The following is a 15,043-nucleotide window of genomic DNA, read 5'->3' as shown; positions in this document are numbered from 1 at the left end:
TCCAAAGAGTAGAAGGAATTAAGCAGAATAAGTCACTGATTAATGGATTAGTTTATCGATACCTTTTTTAGGGCGTCAAGGGTGATTGCCATCAGTATCGATACTTTTTCACAGGTAGCTGTGATGATCGAGAATATAATTTTGCTTGTCGATCATCTTACTACAATTCACCAAATGTCCGTCCGTCTGTCTGTCTGTCTGTCTGTCTGTGGCTGTTCGAAGGTACCGTAAAAACTGCTGAACCGAACGCAACGATATTTTGGGTGGGTAATCCTGGGATCTCCAGGAGTAAAATAGGCTATTTAGTTTTCCCAATTTCAGCTTTGGTCTCCAGCATTCTCAGGTTTGGACTCCTGCATAACATTCGCGTTCGCATAACGTTCATTGTGATGTTTTCATTGTGACGATGTTGTTTTCCCGGGTGCCGCACAAACGGCTGCACCGATCTGACTCGGTGACCTCGGACAAAGACCTTTTATAAGGACACGGGTTGAATCCCTGATTGAGAGAATTCTAACCCATTTCAACTGAAGGAAACACATTGGGAGTACATACGACATAGCGATTGTGAACACGATTATCGATCACGATTCACGATCATCACGATCATAGTGTATCGATCACTGTGGGACATTTGGTGAATTATAGTAAGATACTGTTTAGATTTTGATGATTTGCGTGTGATATGATTTAACGGATGTTTATATGAATCGTTTAAAATAAAAAAAGCCTTCAATTTCTGATATTTTACCTTTTCATTTGGGCCTCCCAATTGAAGCCCCGCCCATAGGGCAGGTACCGTTGCTAGTTTTCCCAATTTCATTTTCACACAAGTCTTTCCAGTCGGTACAACGGTGACAAGATCGTTTCCCACATGGAAACCCTAACTTCACATTAAAAAATATATTTTGAGATTGTCTTTGTAGCGTAGATATTGATGGCCACATCACGATGGCCAGCGTCAATTTCAGAAGAGAAAATTGATTTTGCCAATTGGTTGTCGTCCATACATCACAGGTGACCGACACAAAACAGCTTCACTCTGGCCAAATGTGCGGATGTCGGTTTAAAGATTTAAATGAGCTCAAGTTCTCGGTAAGATAAAAAGTCAGACCAATTGATTTTCTGAATTTGGCGCAAGTGACGTTGCTGCAATGCATCGAGCCGTTTAATTTGATTGGTGTACAGGGGAAAGTTTCTAGTCCGTAGGTAAGAGTAGATAAAACTACGGTATGATACCTATGATAAAACTTTTGCTTTAAAATAAATAAATAAATAAAGCCTATGATAAAATGTTTGCAAATTAATGCCATCGGAGTGCCACACATGACTCCGCAGTTTGCCGAAGCTTGCGGCCACGATACAACGACTAATTTCACGATAATCGCTGAGGGAATTTGAACTGAACAAGGTTGGCGCTAGCACGAAGCACTGCCCTGCTTGACACCCTCCTCAACCATAAAAGGGGCCGACGGGTCATTGTTAATTTTGATGTGACCATTCATATTAGGCCGAGAAAAATATATTTCCGGTCTCTGGTCAGCGCGCGCATCGATTTTGACCCTGCGCATCAACATTGTTTTTTTTTTTTGTTTTTTTTTTAATTTCCAACAGTACCAACAGCAGTGTGCGCCGTCTCTATAATATAGAGCACATTAAACATAAACAATGCCGCGCCGCCTCAAGTATTCGCGTATACTTGAGGCGGCGCCGAGACGAGATAATTGCAATTAAGTGAGCCGTGACGTCACGTTCTCGCCGAAAACGCGATTTCGAGCGTGAGGAGCCATATAATGTATGCATGTTGCCGGGCCGGCGCGCTATCTCGGGAAATACCGGTCTGTGAGGGTCGCCATTGGTATCGACGTTCGCGCATGGTTCTCCCCTACAAAACTACGTTTAGTTTGTCCAAATCCAACCAGCCCTTCCAAAGATATGAGTCGTGTTGTGTACCGTGCCATCATGAATCCAATCGGCTGGATATTGTCATTTATTGAAACGAAGACGTTCTTCGTCGGGTTTTGTGAAGCAACCAGAAGGCCTAGAGAGCTGCCGGTGGTCTCGTTAGTTAGGCCTGGATCCTATCTCGTTTGTCATGAAGTTGTAAGTGTCTGTGATAATCTGGTGGACTGGGAGAAGAGATCGTGGGAGACCATCGGCATGGATTCAAGCGCTTCCGCGTTAGCCGTTTAGCCCAGCTGTGAATGCGCCGATTTGAATAACACCATACAGCCCATCTGCGCATGCGTGGCTTTGATACACATGCAGCGTGTCATCCTGTACACGAAGCTTGGTCCAGGGGTGTAGTCATTTGCGCATGCGCGGTTTTTTCAGCATTCAAATGCTTCGGCAATCGCCTGTTCGACCACTTGCGCATGCGCTATGTTGACGCGATCGACGCATTGGAATGTTTGAGGGTACGGTGAGGCGATCTCGAGAACGAAATGGCAGTCTATAATGTGCTTGAAGAACTTAATGATTTTCAGAATAAATAAATTTTAAAATAAATTAGGCTTGTGTTCATTATTTACAAAAAGGCCGACCAGTCCCATTGGCTGTCTTTAATTTCTCTCTGGACAGCGCCACGGCAGATGAGGAGGACCGCAAGGCATGAGGACACAAAAAACAATACCTTTATATGTGCAATCCATGCTTTTCAAAAAAAAACTGCATCGCCGCATCAATTCTGGAACTTTGGTCTGACCAGAGACCAGCAATATATATTTTTTGGCCTTATCGTGCAGACAAAGAATCGGCGAAATTAGCTTGCCTGGGTAACTAAATCGACCCAAAATGTGCGATAACAAAAAGGATCGATTTGGACCATCAAAAGCCTTGGTAAAAGCAATAACAGCAGCAAAGAGAGGAAGATTCTGTTCTCGACATATCTCCTGGATTTGACACAGAGAAAAAAAAATCACATCAACAGTTGAACAATTCTTGTGAAAACCACTCTGTGACTCTTAAGATTATTTTGCTGAAAAATGACTGCCCTATAATTTTGGCAAAAAAAAAAAATTGCAGCAGCCTCCAGTAGACTAATTCCACGTTTCGCTTGGATTTGACTGGTCAACTTTTTTTTTAAATCGTAATAACATTTGCATTCTTGAAATCACTTGGGGGTGAAAAACGTCAAACCCAGAAAGCAGAGAAAAGACGAAACAGGAAGTCAATGGAAGTGGGCAATTTTCCCAAATTTTATTGGAATAGAATTATGGCCGTTACCTTCTTTTCATTTGCTTGATTCCATTATTATTTTCAGAGATGAATGGTTTGATTTTTTTTTTAAAGAGTTATTGGATTTTGATTGCGTTGTTTTGCCATCACCTTTTTTTTAACGAGTGTAGTGACAAAGATTTTTTTTTTTGCGCCACACGCAAACCATGTGTTGCTGTTCGTGTTGCACGAGTAAGAGTTCTTTGACGTGCTGGCATTACGAGTTTCCAACAGGTTTTGCATTTCCGAATCAATATCATCAAAGCAGTCCGAATTCCTCCTTTTACTCACACCAACACTGTCTTTTGCCGCATCCAGAACAACCATTTTCAAAATGTCGCCGTTTGACGAAATATCAGTGTTGGTGGAAATGTTGATCGACTTGATCAAAGAGTTTAAATAAATTGACCGAAATTATTTGAACATTTGAAATTATTCGAATATTAAGTTAAGGTAGAGTTTGTTTCGAGCAAATCGACGCTTATAGATTGTCCAAGAAGCAATGCATGGTCTGAAATAATGGTCGGCGTTTCAGTTGGCGCCCCCCATGACATCACGCAAGTCACATTTTCGAGGAATTACATCAACGATCTATTGTTTTGACCACGAATGCCGCCAACTACCCTGACTCACGCCCGACACGAAAGAAAGTTAAAAATTGTGAGTTGATAAGAACATTTTGAGATCAAAAGAAGACCATTCAAATTGACCGAACCCAAACAGTGCCAACCAAGCCCACCAAGGTGGGTGGTTATATATACTGTATTGGGAACTGAACACCTCAAAACCACTGTGCTTAGGAGGTAAAAGTGCTTACCGGTGCTTTAAACATTTTTCCATGAAAGTGCACAAAACTAAACCATCAAGGGCTCCTAGAGTTGTTTGTATATAAATCACAATCAAGGTGGGAACGTTAGTGCAGATCATTGTACTGATGACGTCAATGGCCAAATCAACGGTAAATGGGATTTGAACCACACGTCTCGACATAACAAACTAAGTGCTCAGATGGTAACATCAAGCAAGTGAATTTAATTTTCCCAGTTCAATCTCAAAATAAGAGGAAGGATCATGACGAGGGGTAGTTGGTCATTTAGCGTTCTGGGTCTCACCACCGGCCCCGTGCTTCGATCGCCTCGCGTCGAACCAACCGCTTCTTGTCATCGAGAACGGCGGCGAGGGTATGCTGCACGGTGATCCAGTGCGGTAAGAGCTGAAACGCACATGGACAATCACAGTGCAATGTACTTACACTGAGGATGTGCCAACAATTAAGGATAATTACCAATAGTGAAAGATACAAAACTTCTATTGAGTTTCAGACTGGAATTAAAACTCGGATGGACAGTTTCCACAAAAAAAAAAGTTGAATTTGATGTGAATGTGTCAAGTCAATGGAGATTCCTCCGCTTGATGAAGAATTAAAGGTCCCTTGAAGGAGAGAAAGACAAGAGATAAGAGCGACATCAGATGTTTCTAACTCGTTAAGATCTGCAAAAGGATTTTGAAATGGCACAAGACCTTTGACATTTGACCTGTTCAATCTAAAATAGAATCAGTTCATTGCATTACAGTCCATAAATGTGTCAAGTTTGGCTGAAATTCCTTTCGTGGTTTCCAGGTTATTGCCGAAATAAAATCTCATCACGGACGGACAGACAACTAGAAAACGTAATGCACCTCGGGTGGCGGAGGCACAGAAATGAAAATGTCAAGTCAACTTGAGTGGAGAAAATTCAACATTTAAGATCAGCAGCTCCAAATCGCCATTATCTTTTTCCTCGAGTTGAAATCCAATTTTAAAGACTACCAATCGAATGCTTTATTATAAGGGGAGAAGCATCACTCAGCATGCAAAGGGACATTATGCTGACTGCCCAATGTGCTTGTATTCCCCTGGATATAGGATCCCATTGTAGCCTATATGATCAGGATGTAGTTCACTTCATGAAAGGCCCCATACAATTTATCATACATTAGGACCACTTTAAGTGATGGATTGAAGACCAAATACAAGGCAGGACAAAATGTGAGAAGTGCAGGTGGACCTACCAGGTGTGTTGGTAAGCAAGTGATGGCAGAGAGGCACTTTAGAGCTGCAATTCGCACACTCTGCGGAGGTACACGTACACGTACACACACACACACACACACACACACACACACACACACACACACACACACACACACACACACACACACACACACACACCTTTATGCCCCAGACTTCAATATTACAAAACTTTAAAAGTGACCAATTAGCAGATCTTAACTAAAATACATTGATGATTTTAAAAGCAGTGGCAAATTGTTTTTAATTTGAATCATTCTGCAGATGAAATAAATAAATGGGGATAAGGTGTTTGGTGCCAAAACCATGGAGCTCCATCCAACTCTGTGCTTGCAAACAGAAGAGCTGGTTTAAAGACTGTTCACATTTAAAGTGAGCGTATGTGTGTGTCTTTAGAGATCCTGATGTGTTCAGGTCAGATCATTGGTTCAAAAGTTACAACAGTTTCGACTACCTGCCCGAGGAGGGGGAGGAGGGTTGGGTCGGGTCTCCCCCATGCCGCCATTGCCCCCCATGGGGGCTGATCATTTTCCACTCAGACCAAAATTGTTCTATAGACCACAACCTTCAAGGCGATACCAAAAGGTAAACTTTTGAATGACTGAGGGTCCGGGCACCCCACTCTTCTCCATTGGTGTGAACAACTGAATGTGCGTCATTGACGTGGACGTGCTCACTCATTTGTTCGGAGATGGCGTTTCGAAATTCATTGGTTGGCTTTCATGTGCACACTGGATGTAAGACCACCAGTGCTTTTTCACGGCAAAGGCAATAAGAAGGCTTTGTCATTGCTGAGGGATTTGGAGAGGTTCCAGAGAATATTTTCTGGACTTGGAAAGGAGTTCATTCCAAGCGACCTCCTCATTCATAAATTTGAACGATTCATGTGCCATCTTCATGGATTCCCGATGATGGAGGACATCAACAAGACCCACCTACATTACATAGTGTTTTGCTTTGACTAGTCCTCGCCGTATGAGCAGAATTTTCCTCCTCCGATAAAGGAAGAGCCAGTACTGCATAGCAGGCGTTCGTCATATCAGACAGCGATTTGCTATCAAGAATTCAAAAGCCATATCAGTACCCCCTCTCCCGACAAGCACGGATGGGCTGTAGTCAATAAGGAGCTGCATATCCAATGGATGACCCAATCATACAATGGAAGTTGTACACGGCAACTGTTAAAAATCACGTAAATGGTAATGATGTTTGTAGTGAAATTATACCAAGGTGAACCCAGGGGAGCTCGCCACGGAAGGGGCCGTCTATAAGACCCGGGGACAACCGGGGCGTGCGGACACTTCGGCGGGACTCACTGTGACATTATCCAGTAGTTGAACGGTATGTACGCCCCCAAATGCTGCGCTGATGATGCGCTGCGCTAACCATTGTTATATGGAACTTCCATTGCTGTTCTTGAAATGCTCTGATTTAATGCCTATTGCTGCATGTATTGTTACAGGATGTATCACCGATCTAAATGATATTAAAGCCTACCCAGAGGTAAAGTCGTGTCTGCGCTTGATTTTCACGACATTTAATATCATTTAGTTCGCCGAATGGCTGACCACAAGATGATCGTGGTTCCGATTCTCGGAGCCGACCCTCAAGCTGAAGGATCTGCATCGGAGTTTGCTCACTGGCTCAACACGCTGCAGAATTACTTCGCTGCTCACGAGACAGAGCCAACCGCTGCGATACAGCTGTCCGTGTTACAGTCCAAGGTCCATCACACTGTTTACAAGACCATTTCTCGATTTGAGACGTATGATACGGCCCTAGCCGAGCTGACGCGCCTCTACGTAAAGAAACGGAGCGCTGTGCACGGCCGGCATCAACTCTCTCAGCGACGGCAACAACCGTCTGAATCGATCGATCGCTTTGCGCAGGAGCTGCGCTACTTATTGGCAGATTGCGTGCAGGACGTCCGGACTCACGAGCAAGTGCAGGACGATTTGCTACGAGATGCATTCATATCCGGAATTAGTTCTGGAGTCCTGCGGCTCCGTCTCCTGGAGGTCGCGGAGCTGACATTTACAGAAGCACTACGGCTGGCACGCGTATACACAGATGCTCGAGAACAATTGACCGCATATGATCACCCACGAGTCGTGGCGGGGACCTCGCAACTCGCGCGACCCGAGAGGGCCACCGCCGAGGATACGGAGGAGGACCAGACCCCCACGACGGCCGAGTCCCTGGGTGCTCCGGAAGCGGACTCCGCATCCTGCCTCACTGCGGCCGCCGCTGCCAGGCCACGGACTGCCCGGTATGCAAAATGTTATTTTTGTGGCAATCGGCAGCATCCCCGCTCTGAATGCCCGGCCCGAGAGGCGACATGTCACCTCTGCTCCACCAAAGGCCATTTTGCAAAAGTCTGCAGAAAGGCCGCTCGGGGCACGCATTCCCGAGCGACCTTGAATGGGCTCATCGCTGAGCCAACGGATCGGGCACCGGACGGGGCGCCTTGCACAGCTTTGATGAGCCGCTCTCCTCCTCGCGGGCCTCTGGCTTCTTGCCCGACCTTGGTGAGATACGTCGGGCCGCCGAAACAAATGGCGCGAACGCGACCGGTCACAGAGCATCCAACCTTGACTGGCTTTCAAACGCCTACTTCAAACAAGCGACATGCACCTACTTTGGAAATGCCTCTCGAAGTGCGGCAAACGCAGCACGTGACTCGAGCGCCATCTGATGACAGCTTTTGCGAATTACATGCTCCCCCTCTGGCATGTCAATCTGCAGATGGCAGAAATCTTTCTCACGTGGCTCGAGCGCCATCTGACGGTAGCTTTTGCGAATTACATGCTTTGGCATATGACTCTGCAGATGGCAGAGATCTTTCTCCCGTGGCTCGAGCGCCATCTGGCGGCTGCTCTCACGACCACCCCACACCCACTCTGGCAAATGAAACTACCGAAGAGCCAACTGACTTCAATGCTCCTGCTGAGGCCCGAAGGATTGCAGCCGGCGTGGGATCCACCCGCGAGGCGCGATCTTCTCGCCCGGCCGGAACTATACCTGCCGGGTCTGCCGGCCTAGCGCAGGCCTTCATTCCGCTCACAGTCGCGGGCGTTTTTGCGCAAGCTTTGATTGATACGGGATCCACGGATAGTTTTATTGATCAGCGACTCGTGCATCAACATGGGTGGCCGGTTCTCGGGACAACCCGCCGGATCTTCATGGCGTCTCAGGGACTTCGGTAGAGCACAAAAGGGGCGTGTCGATTGAAACTTGTGATAAATGGACGCACGTTCCCGGACGTGTATCTCATGGTATTACCGGCCTTATGCGCTGACGTTCTGTTAGGACTTGATTTCCTTAAGCGGCATGGTCGTTTGGAAATAGACTTCGGAGGGCCGGACACGCTCGCTGTGTGTGCCCTCGCTCAAATGGACATGGAGCCACTCTCACTGTTCCCCAACCTGACCACTGATTGTACCCCTGTAGCCATCAAATCGCGGCGCTACTCTCGCGCGGACGCGCAATTCATTGCGGATGAAACGGCCCTTCTCTTGAAGGACGGTATCATAGAACACAGTAGGTCACCGTGGAGGGCCCAAGTCTTAGTGGTGCGGAGTGAGGCCCACCGCAGGCGAATGGTAATCGACTATTCGCAAACGATTAATCGTTTTACACAGCTGGATGCCTACCCATTACCGGGGATGGACGCCCTGGTACGCCAGGTGGCCCTGTATTCCGTTTATAGCACTCTCGATCTACGTAGTGCGTATCATCAAGTCCCCATCTCTAGGGCTGATCGCGTCTTTACAGCCTTTGAATCGGGTCAGCGGTTGTACCAGTTCACGAGACTTCCCTTTGGGGTAACGAACGGCGTCGCTTGTTTTCAGAGAGCTATGGATGACCTCGTTGCGAAGGAGCATTTGACGGATGTCTTTGTCTATCTGGACAATCTTACGGTTTGTGGGTATGACCAGGCGCATCACGACGCTAATCTAAAACGCTTCCTCGAGGTCGCGCGGAAATATCGCTTAACCATGAATGAGGCGAAGTGTCAATACTCTCTACGCACGGTAGACCTTTTGGGGTACACCGTGACCCATGGCTCCGTCTCTCCGGATAAGGAGCGTCTGCGCCCTTTGCTCGATATGGCTCCGCCTAGCGATCGGGCTTCGCTGAAACGCGCTCTAGGGCTGTTCGCCCACTACTCAAAGTGGGTGCAAAATTTCTCCGCTAAGCTCCGCCCCCTCGTGGCCTGCGACACTTTCCCCATGGGCCCGGCCGCCCTGGCGGCCTTCGAGGGCCTTAAAGTCGACATTGCTGGCGCCGCTGTCGCAACGATTGACGAGAGTGCCTCTTTCGTTTTGGAGAGTGATGCCTCGGATCATGCGATAGCGGCGACTCTCTCCCAAGGAGGCCGCCCTGTGGCTTTCTTCTCGCGGACTCTCACCTCCGCCGAGCGGAGGCATTCGTCTGTCGAAAAGGAAGCGTACGCGATCGTCGAATCAATTCGGCGATGGCGTTCGTATCTGCTTGGGCGGAGTTTCCAAATCATCACGGACCAACAGAGTGTTGCGTTTATGTACGACACCTTACATGCCCAGCGCATTAAGAATGAGAAAATCACCCGTTGGCGTATCGAACTCGCCGACTTCTGCTACACCATCAAATACCGCCCGGGGAAGGATAACCTGGTCGCTGACGCCTTATCGAGGCCGGCCACTTGCGCGGGGGTCGTATCTTTGGAGGGGCTGCGCACTTTGCACTGCACTATGTGTCATCCCGGGGTAACGCGCTTCGCGCATTTTGTGCGCGCGGGCAATCTGCCGTACTCGATGGAGGACATCCGCCGCATCTGCCGTGATTGCGCAATCTGTGCGGAACTCAAACCGCGTTTTTATAGCCCCCCTCTGGGGACTCTCGTTAGGGCTACTAGACCGTGGGAGCGCTTGGCGATGGACTTCAAAGGGCCGCTGCCATTGTCGAGCAACTCTCGCTATCTGCTCACTATCGTCGATGAGTATTCCCGATTCCCCTTTGCTTACACGTGCGGGGATATGTCGGCTACCACGGTAATTCGGTGCCTGCGGAATTTGTTTTCTATGTTCGGGTGTCCGGCCTACGTGCATACCGATCGGGGTGCGGTGTTCCTGTCCCAGGAAGTGAGGGGCTACTTGCTCCAACATAATGTCGCTTCGAGCTACACCACCCCGTACCGGCCCCAAGCTAATGGACAGATCGAACGCTTTAATGGGATTATATGGCGGGCCGTCATGCTAAGCCTTCGGACCCTCGGCCGAGGCCTCGATAAATGGGCGTGGTCGCTGCCTGCCGCACTGAACTCCATCCGGGCTCTCCTATGTACTGCCACCAACCAGACTCCTCACGAACGACTGTTCCACCACCCTAGAAGCTCCGGCAGTATCCAGTCTTTACCCAGCTGGCTCGCTGAACCGGGGCCCGCCTATCTCAAACAAGCGGTTCGCACTAGCAAGTACGACCCCCTTGTTGACAAGGTGCAGGTCCTCCAGGCTAATCCCGAGCATGCCCGCGTGTTAACGGCGGATGGCCGCGAGTCTACTGTCTCCGTACGCCATCTCGCCCCTTGTGGGGACGACGACAGGGATATCGACGAACCCGTCTACGAGTCTATGGACTCTATCGAAGCTTCCCCTATGGAACTACCGCTGTCACTCCCGTCGTCCCCCGCCCCCGTGCCCGAAGGCACAGGGGCGCCCCCTCCGACTCCGACCTCCGGCGGCTATTCCGACGCGGGGGACTCTGGGCTAGGGGACGCCGTGCCCGGTAGTTTCCGAACACGAACTGGCCGGGAGGTTCGCCGCCCCGACCGCTACGGGTGGACCGACTGACGTGGATTGACGTAACCCTTTGGTTTATTGCTGATGCTTGCTTGCAAACTGCCGAGCGGTAGTATAGTTTTAACGACGGGGAGAATGTAGTGAAATTATACCAAGGTGAACCCAGGGGAGCTCACCACGGAAGGGGCCGTCTATAAGACCCGGGGACAACCGGGGCGTGCGGACACTTCGGCGGGACTCACTGTGACATTATCCAGTAGTTGAACGGTATGTACGCCCCCAAATGCTGCGCTGATGATGCGCTGCGCTAACCATTGTTATATGGAACTTCCATTGCTGTTCTTGAAATGCTCTGATTTAATGCCTATTGCTGCATGTATTGTTACAGGATGTATCACCGATCTAAATGATATTAAAGCCTACCCAGAGGTAAAGTCGTGTCTGCGCTTGATTTTCACGACAATGTTCATGCCGCAAGTATGGCTCATCTTGACAGATTTGTTTCTTGTGCCGTGGTAACAAACTCTGTGAAGAGAATGCTCTCTCTCTCGTGTCAGCAAGGAACCCTGTGGAGAGAATACGTCTCTCATGTCAGTAAGGAACCCCATGGAGGAATGCTGTCTCTCCTGCCGGTAACGAACCCCATGGAGAGAATGCTGTCTCTCGTGCCAGAAAAGAACCCCATGGAGAGAATGTTGTTTCTCGTACCAGAAAGGAACCCCATGGAGAGAATGCTGTCTCTTCTACCGGAAAAGAACCCCATGGAGAGAATGCTGTTTCTCGTGCCAGAACAGAACCCCATGGAGAGAATGCTGTCTCTTTTACCAGAAAAGAACCCCATGGAGAGAATGTTGTCTCACGTGCCGGTAAAGAACCCCATGGAGAGAATGCTGTCTCTTTTACCGGAAAAGAACCCCATGGAGAGAATGCTGTCTCTTTTACCGGAAAAGAACCCCATGGAGAGAATGCTGTTTCTCGTGCCAGAACAGAACCCCATGGAGAGAATGCTGTCTCTTTTACCGGAAAAGAACCCCATGGAGAGAATGTTGTCTCGCGTGCCGGTAAAGACCCTCATGGAGAGAATGCTGTCTCTCGTACTAGTAAGGAACCCCATGGAGAGAATGCAGTCTCTTGTGCCGGAAAAGAACCCCATGGAGAGAATGCTGTCTCTTGTCCCAGAAAAGAACCCCATGGAGAGAGAATGCTGTTTCTCGTGCCAGAAAAGAACCCCATGGAGAGAATGCTGTCTCTTGTGTCGGAAAAGAACCCCGTGGAGAGAATGCTGTCTCTTGTCGCAGAAAAGAACCCCATGGAGAGAATGCTGTCTCTTCTACCGGAAGAGAACCCCATGGAGAGAATGTTGTTTCTCGTACCAGAAAAGAACCCCATGGAGAGAGAATGCTGTTTCCCGTGCCAGAAAAGAACCCCATGGAGAGAATGCTGTCTCTTGTCCCAGAAAAGAACCCCATGGAGAGAATGCTGTCTCTTTTACCGGTAAGGAACCCCATGGAGAGAATGTTGTTTCTCGTACCAGAAAAGAACCCCATGGAGAGAATGCTGTCCCTTCTACCGGAAAAGAACCCCATGGAGAGAATGTTGTTTCTCGTACCAGAAAAGAACCCCATGGAGAGAGAATGCTGTTTCCCGTGCCAGAAAAGAACCCCATGGAGAGAATGCTGTCTCTTGTGTCGGAAAAGAACCCCGTGGAGAGAATGTTGTTTCTCGTACCAGAAAGGAACCCCATTGAGAGAATGCTGTCTCTTTTACCGGTAAGGAACCCCATGGAGAGAATGCTGTCTCTTTTACCGGTAAGGAACCCCATGGAGAGAATGCTGTCTCTTTTACCGGCAAGGAACCCCATGGAGAGAATGTTGTTTCTCGTACCAGAAAGGAACCCCATGGAGAGAATGCTGTCTCTTCTACCGGAAAAGAACCCCATGGAGAGAATGTTGTTTCTCATACCAGTAAGGAACCCCATGGAGAGAATGCTGTCTCTTTTACCGGTAAGGAACCCCATGGAGAGAATGCTGTGTCTTTTACCGGTAAGGAACCCCATGGAGAGAATGCTGTCTCTTTTACCGGTAAGGAACCCCATGGAGAGAATGTTGTTTCTCGTACCAGAAAGGAACCCCATGGAGAGAATGCTGTCTCTTCTACCGAAAAAGAACCCCATGGAGAGAATGCTGTCTCTTTTACCAGAAAAGAACCCCATGTAGTCAGGGCCCTTAGGGATATTTTGGGGCTGTTTGGTTCAAATTCTTCCAAAAGCACCAAATTTGGCCCAGATGTTGCCCATGCCATACTCTTTCGATTTTTGATGGGCGCCCCCCCCCCTCCCCCCGGGGGCCCCATATTGGCGAAATACTAAATGGCCGCCACCCGGATTAGAGGAAAATCAGTTAAATAACCAAAAGGGTTGGAATCATGTATGATACCACTTTTCAGGGGTTTTCGAGGTCGAGGAATCCAATTATGATGTTCTTTTGATGATTCGAGGTCAAGGTCAACCCTCAAGGTCATCTTAAAGGTCATTTTTGAGTCAAACATGTCGGTTTTTGAGTTTTTTGTCAAGATTTACATGAGGTTCATCATTTTATGTTTCTGGGTTGGGTAATCGAACTCTGACCTTATTTTTGACAATTAGAGGAAATATTTACATGTCTATTTCCTAATTTTCAGGCATATGCAGTTCATCAGTCTAATTACAAAGGTACGGATTTTGATGTTTTATGAACTGTATGCCATATCCTTGTTTAATTTTTGTGCGATCATGATCCGGGTTCATGTATACATGATTGTATACATGTCATAAATATGACGTCATAGGTCATGTGACCTGGCGGCCATATTGGATTTTATGAAAACCTTAAAAATGGATCCCTGCCTTCATTTTTCGATCGATTCATTTTGAACTTTGACCACTTATAGTACGCCATGTGATTGGATGCATATCCTAATTATGACGTCATAGGTCAGGTGACATGGCGGGATGGACCGGTATGGTCCCCGGATCATACCGCCATTGGCGCCCGTCAAAAATCGAAAGAGTATGGCATGGGCAACATCTGCACCAAATTTGATGCTTTTGGAAGAATTTGAACCAAAATATCCCTAAGGGCCCTGACTAATGGAGAGAATGCTGTCTTTTACTGGAAAAGAACCCCATGGAGAGAATGCTGTCTCTTTTACCGGAAAAGAACCCCATGGAGGAATGTTGTCTCTTTTACCAGAAAAGAACCCCATGGAGAGAATGCTGTCTCTTTTACCGGAAAAGAACCCCATGGAGAGAATGCTGTTTCTCGTGCCAGAACAGAATCCCATAGAGAGAATGCTGTCTCTTTTACCGGAAAAGAACCCCATGGAGAGAATGTTCTCTCGCGTGCCGGTAAAGAACCCCATGGAGAGAATGCTGTCTCTTTTACCGGAAAAGAACCCCATGGAGAGAATGCTGTCTCTCGTACCAGTAAGGAACCCCATGGAGAGAATGCCGTCTCTTTTACCGGAAAAGAACCCCATGTAGAGAATGCTGTCTCTTTTACCGGAAAAGAACCCCATGGAGAGAATGTTGTCTCGCGTGCCGGTAAAGACCCTCGTGGAGAGAATGCTGTCTCTCGTACTAGTAAGCGCACCCCATGGAGAGAATGCCGTCTCTTGTGCCGGAAAAGAACCCCATGGAGAGAATGCTGTCTCTTGTCCCAGAAAAGAACCCCATGGAGAGAATGCTGTTTCTTTTACCGAAAAAGAACCCCATGGAGAGAATTGCTGTCTCTTTTACCGGAAAAGAACCCCATGGAGAGAATGCCGTCTCTTGTGCCGGAAAAGAACCCCATGGAGAGAATGCTGTCTCTTGTCCCAGAAAAGAACCCCATGGAGAGAGAATGCTGTTTCTCGTGCCAGAAAAGAACCCCATGGAGAGAATGCTGTTTCTTTTACTGGAAAAGAACCCCGTGGAGAGAATGCTGTCTCTTGTCCCAGA

At 48.0% G+C, this 15,043-nt stretch overlaps 1 protein-coding gene across 4 annotated transcripts in view; it reads right to left on the bottom strand.

The window, feature by feature from the left end:
* Positions 1-15,043, bottom strand: part of MMS19 (MMS19 cytosolic iron-sulfur assembly component) — a 132,925-nt gene that overhangs the window by 2,519 nt on the left and 115,363 nt on the right. For all 4 annotated transcript variants that reach the window (XM_068114373.2, XM_068114374.2, XM_068114375.2 and 1 more), the window contains 2 exons: positions 5,269-5,328; positions 4,329-4,429 (listed from right to left, as the gene is read on the bottom strand). In XM_068114373.2, coding sequence (XP_067970474.2) covers positions 4,329-4,429; positions 5,269-5,328 — 161 coding nt within the window. The remainder of the gene's footprint in view (positions 1-4,328; positions 4,430-5,268; positions 5,329-15,043) is intronic.

This window comes from Myxine glutinosa, chromosome 4 (assembly GCF_964187855.1).
Source record: "Myxine glutinosa chromosome 4, kmMyxGlut1.1, whole genome shotgun sequence".
NCBI classification, from domain to species: domain Eukaryota; kingdom Metazoa; phylum Chordata; class Myxini; order Myxiniformes; family Myxinidae; genus Myxine; species Myxine glutinosa.
This window is presented reverse-complemented; position numbering and strand designations above follow the sequence as displayed.